This window comes from Ceratosolen solmsi, unplaced genomic scaffold (genome assembly GCF_000503995.2).
Source record: "Ceratosolen solmsi marchali unplaced genomic scaffold, CerSol_1.0 scaffold39, whole genome shotgun sequence".
Taxonomy (NCBI): domain Eukaryota; kingdom Metazoa; phylum Arthropoda; class Insecta; order Hymenoptera; family Agaonidae; genus Ceratosolen; species Ceratosolen solmsi.
In genome coordinates, this window is record NW_011948433.1 from 1,771,707 (window position 1) to 1,777,092 (window position 5,386).

A 5,386-nucleotide genomic window follows, 5' to 3' on the forward strand; every position below is an offset into this window, starting at 1 on the left:
TTTTTTTTTTTTTTTTTTTTTTTTTAATCAATAATTCGAATGGTCAAAAAACGTCGAAAAGTACATATTGAAACATAATAAATTTCATAAATAGATGGAATGTGTATATAAATTAAAAATTCAATTAAAGTAATTAAAAAAATCTAAATCAATATATGTAAAAAAGACTTATATTGGCAAGTCCAATAGTGCTAACGGAGAAAAAACATTACCTTGTATAAGATCCAACTTTTGATTTTCCAGAATGGCGATGGCTTCGATGTGAGCCTGTATCTCTTTTGCCTGTGTCGAGACCTTACCTTCGAGGTCGCAGATGCTATCTTGCAAATCACCCGTTGATGCTGTGCATACCATTTCACATCCCAAAATGTACAAATTTGCATTTTTTGCATGGATTTATTTACAAATAACTAATATATGACTCTACTTTCACTGCACACTCTTACTCTACATACATACAAACACGTACTGGTAAGCACGTATAAAAGCATTGTAGGTTAAGCTTTTTATTATTATTACATATCCATATATTATTAACAAGATATTAAAAATGCATCATTCAGTTTTTCTTGGTGAAATAAATCAATTAAGGATTCGTATGAATTTTCGTTAAATTTTCTCATTTTCCACTTTATACTGTATATTATAAATGGAAATAATAGAGGAAAAATAAAAGTAATGATTAGTCGACTTGAAACAATTAAATTCAATGTGTAGTTAAGAAATCATGCAAAAATACAATCATTACAAATTAAAAACTGAATATACATTTCAACTGAAACGTCGTTACGAAAAGCATTTAATATTATTCTACATCTAATATCAGAGCTTAGCAAACTTTGATAAGTAATAAAGGAGGTTCCATGTTATACATATGTGTAAAACTTTTAACTGGAGAACGTAATTAATCTAACTAAATTTGTAATTTATTAAGGCAATTTAGTTCAATCTATATCAAAACAATAAAATGAAAAAAATCGTAATCAATGTCGTTAAGAAATCCATCACCAAAACAAAAATTAAAACCACATCTTGCATTCTGTCAAAAAGTTATCAATCTATGTTATACAGATTTACAAAAATTAATGTTTTGAAAATTAAATTAAATCGTATCGAACATAATGAATTTATTCGGTGTTAAAGTGAAATTTCAAATTTCGAAAAAAATTGATAAAAAAAAATGTGCTCCTCGATATTATTGATACATTTGCAAAATGACGAAAGAACCGGAGTTGCAGATTTACAAAGAAATATGAATTGGTAAATTAGCAACAAAAAATAAAGATGATGGATAGTAACGGTATATTTATAGTCCGTTCAGGTTCCTACCTTTAAGCTCATCAAAGTCTACCAGACTCAGCTGAAGGTTACCTTTCTCTTCCTCTAATAATGCGACCTGGTTTTCCAGTTTCACTAATTCGGCATTCACGTCGGATACCTGCAAAAACACGCTCGTTTTATTTCTATTCGCAGCAACGTTAATTTATTGAATAATAACCTTCTTAAAGTTATTTATCTGTTTTTGCAAATTCTTCAATTTGTTTTTATGTTCAACTTTCATCTTTATCATGCTTTTGTTTAATTGATCCAACTCTTTCGTCAATTTCTCCACTTTTTCGTCTTCTTTAGAAGCCTCGCTGTCGTTCACGGTTAATTTTGCTATTAATTCGCTCTTTTCATTTTCTATATCGAGTAACTGTTTTTCCAGCTCGGCGACTTTATTAAAGGTCTCTTCATTCATTTTATTTAAATCGACTATTTGCTTATCTACATTACTTTTAACTTCTCCCATTTGTTGATTTGATATTTTCAATTCTTCGATTAAACCTTCTAATTCTTCTATTCGTTTATCCTTTTTATCAACTATTTCAGCAGAATTTAGGAAGTCATTATTAATAATTTGATCTTGATATTTTGCAACATTCTTTTCCAAGTTATATTTCTCATCTTGAAGAATGCGATTGATTTCCTCTAATTTGGCTACTTTGTAAGAGAGTTCTTCGACATCAGGCTGCCTTTCTATTCCCATTCCACTTTCAAGACTTAATATTTTGGCCTGAGCTTCCCCTAATTTTATTTCACGTTCTTCCAATTGTTGTAGAAGGTACTCGTTTTTCGATTTAAGCGAAGACTCGATTAGTACAAAATTTTCTTGCATCGACTTCATTGCATCCTTTGTATCGATTAAAGTATCCATCGTTGACCGAGACAAATCTGCATTAGTAGTTTCAGCTTCTTTCTGAGTTGCCAATTCATCCGTCAAACTGAGAGGCCAAAAAAATAAATAAATATTGTCATATCACGTCGTACAAAATTCTAGGGAAAAAATATGAAAAAAAGTACCTCTGAACATTTTCTTCCAGTGTCGATAAATTTTGATTTTTTTCTTCCAACTGCTTTAACAAATTATCATTTTTACTGCGTAATGATGTTTCTATAAGCAAAAAGTTCTCCTGCATCGATCGCATTTCATCTTTTGTGTCTTCTAAATTATCCAATGTAGTTTTTCCTTTCTTTAACAAATCTGCGGACATCAAAGTAATAGCTTTTGTTTTAGAATCTATAACCGAATCTTTTTCTTTTAAGTTATCTTGAAGATCTATAATGACAGCTTCCAAATCATAAATCTTATTACTTAATTCAGCAATCTTATTATCTTTATCTTGTAAATGGTGTAGCTCCGTTATCGAATCACAAGTCTGAAAAATCATTGCAATATCCATGTTATTAGTATCATTGTCGTATGGATAATGGAATAGTAGAAGTGAATACAACCTGGCATGGAACAGAAGCAGGACTAAGAGGGGTGACGGGTGTCACATTTTGTCTATCTAATTTTTGTTTAAGTGCCTCAACCTTTCCCTGAACGACTCTCTTAGTTTCAGTCATTTCTTTATTTCGTTGCTGAAATATTTTTCTGTCTTCGGCTAATTTTTTTTGTAACAAAGAAGATTTGGCTTTAGGAGTCGTCGCTTGACTGATGTCGTCGACATCAACCGATGACTCAACCATGCTTATATCAGGCATGGACTTGGGAGTACTTTCAGCGGAAGACGTGTCATCACTTTTACTTAAGCCAGATTTCTTAGCTTGAGATTTGAATTTGGATAATTTTTTGGCATATTTCTGAAAGTATTAGTTTAAAAAAAAGACAAAAAAATCAATATCTTATATTTATCTATATACGTGGTGATGAAAAAAAATTAATGAAATAAGTCTAATTAATAAAGTGAAATAATGACCTGCAATTCTTCTTCTTTCTGCTTTAAAGTCTGTTTATTTCTAAGCATTATATCTTTTACAGATTCTAATTGGGTTTTCTGCTCACATGAGTCTTTTAAATTGACCACTGATTCTGGAGGATCCGCCTCCATCGTCCCAGGTGGTTCTTCCGAACTGCCCCACATTGCTAACTGAAGAATTAAAATTAAAGAAAACCACATCATTACTAATTGCAATTATTAAATGGTCTATTTTTAAATGGAGATTTCTACGTAACACTGTGGATCAATTAATGGCAATGAAAGTTTGTGGAATGGCTAGATCCAGTGTCACCCACTTCTCTTGTTCTCAAAGACTAATTGGATAGTAGTGCCACTGGGGTAAGTTAATTACGTTAGTATTTACATACAACAGTCTTTGGTTTCCACAAATTGAGGATAATTCTGCTTTAAAAATTATTGAAGCAAATCATGTTTTCTTTTACAAAATTTGAAATAAAAATATTACAATAGGTAAATATATTATTAAACTTGGGCTGCATTAAATAATATAAACGAACAAGTTCTTTTATAAGAAGGTAATTTTTAAAATACACACAACTAATATTAGGAGTGATTTTTCCTCTTAGACGATAAGGATTAATTATTAAATAAGCCATGAATTTATAATAGGCCGATGCTTGGTATGGCTTTCTGAGATTCATTTAATTATCTTTCTGATGTAAACTTCAAACTAAAATACAAGATAAAATCCTATTATATTTATTAATTATTATTTATTATTTATTATTTATTATTACAGCAATGTTTAATGTACGAAGGAGGACAATGTCTGCAAAGGTAATTCCTAAAATTCCAGGCGGATGAAAATACCAACATACGTAATAAAATAAAAGAACGATAGAGAATAAAAATTTTGCGCATAACATTATTGCGATTAATGATCCAGTGTTATGGAACGCAGGGTTAAACAGTAGTGAGAATGAAAATTAGCCAAAACCCCTAAATATTCATCCATAATATAAAGCTAACCTATCATTTATGAGACCATTGAATAAAGCGCAGCCTACGTAAATACTAAGAAGGCAAAAATAAAGCGCATTAAATAATACGATAACGCCCGCTTCGATTATCGCCAGAGCATGCCGTTGAAGCCAGATGAAAATGACGTACGCAGCTAAGAAAGTAAAATTGTGTCGCTGGTCCTCTTTTCTATATTTTTTCTTTGCTTTTAATACGCAAGGGAACAGCGACTCCAAGGGCGGTCGTAGCTCAACACTCGACCATTATAACAAGAAAGGGGTAAAAAAAGTCTGTGGATTACCTGCGCTTACAAATACACATTAATCGAGTGGATGACGAGCGTCAGGAAGGTAAGACGCTGCTGGCGGTAGACATATTTTTCCACGTTGACAATACCAAACTGTCGTCGTTGGCTCTTAGCGATGCATGACCGAGCCAAGGCCAACAAAGTGCCACATAATCCCGACGACGATCGCACCCAATTCGACCAGACTTTATTACAAAACGACTCGGCGGGGGCTCCCATACGCCGGGGGTAGGGCGAGATGGGAGTGGGGAGACGAGGGCCAGCCGACGGTTTCGCGGCCGGCGGTAATGTCGCGGGGAAACCTCACGATCTCCGTGGCCGTCGAATCGGACCGCGAGTACCGATTTCCGTATCAACGCCCAAGGCCTACCATTTCCCAGCCCCACGGGAACCCACTCTATAATATCGCTCGTTTAAGCTCTGGAAGCTCCGACGGGACGGCCATACGCTTTGATTTCGCGCTCGCGTTGCGGCGGCGCTGCGGTAGCTCCTCTGCTCTCGAATCCGCGTGAAATGTCATCGGTGAATCTCGCCGTGCGCGCACGTCATCCACTATCGTCGCTGTCGGCCAAGCACCACCTTCCCGAGACCTCTCTGGCTTCCTCGGCCTTCGATATTTAAACTACCATCCTCGTGGCTGATAATTCATAATGACACGCGCGTACACAAGATTCGTCGCGCTCGATGACGTGTTCGAGGCCAAGAAAAGTTTCGCAACGGGACCCTTACCCCCAACCGAGCCTGCTAATCTCTCACTCTCTCTCTCTCTCTCTCTCTCTCTCTCTCTCTCTCTTCTCTTACTCTCTCTCTTTCCCCGTTTTTCTCTCTCTCTCTC

The 5,386-nt window shown here is 34.9% G+C and overlaps 1 protein-coding gene across 1 annotated transcript in view; it reads right to left on the minus strand.

Moving 5' to 3' along the window:
* Positions 1–5,338, minus strand: part of LOC105364512 (centromere-associated protein E) — an 18,259-nt gene extending 12,921 nt beyond the window's left edge. Inside the window, exons 1-7 of the mRNA XM_011502444.1 lie at positions 4,546–5,338; positions 3,243–3,413; positions 2,776–3,126; positions 2,344–2,699; positions 1,499–2,264; positions 1,330–1,438; positions 213–341 (exon numbers count right to left, since the gene is read on the minus strand). Coding sequence (XP_011500746.1) covers positions 213–341; positions 1,330–1,438; positions 1,499–2,264; positions 2,344–2,699; positions 2,776–3,126; positions 3,243–3,407 — 1,876 coding nt within the window. The 5' untranslated portion in view covers positions 3,408–3,413; positions 4,546–5,338. The remainder of the gene's footprint in view (positions 1–212; positions 342–1,329; positions 1,439–1,498; positions 2,265–2,343; positions 2,700–2,775; positions 3,127–3,242; positions 3,414–4,545) is intronic.
* Between the last annotated feature and the right edge of the window lie 48 nt (positions 5,339–5,386).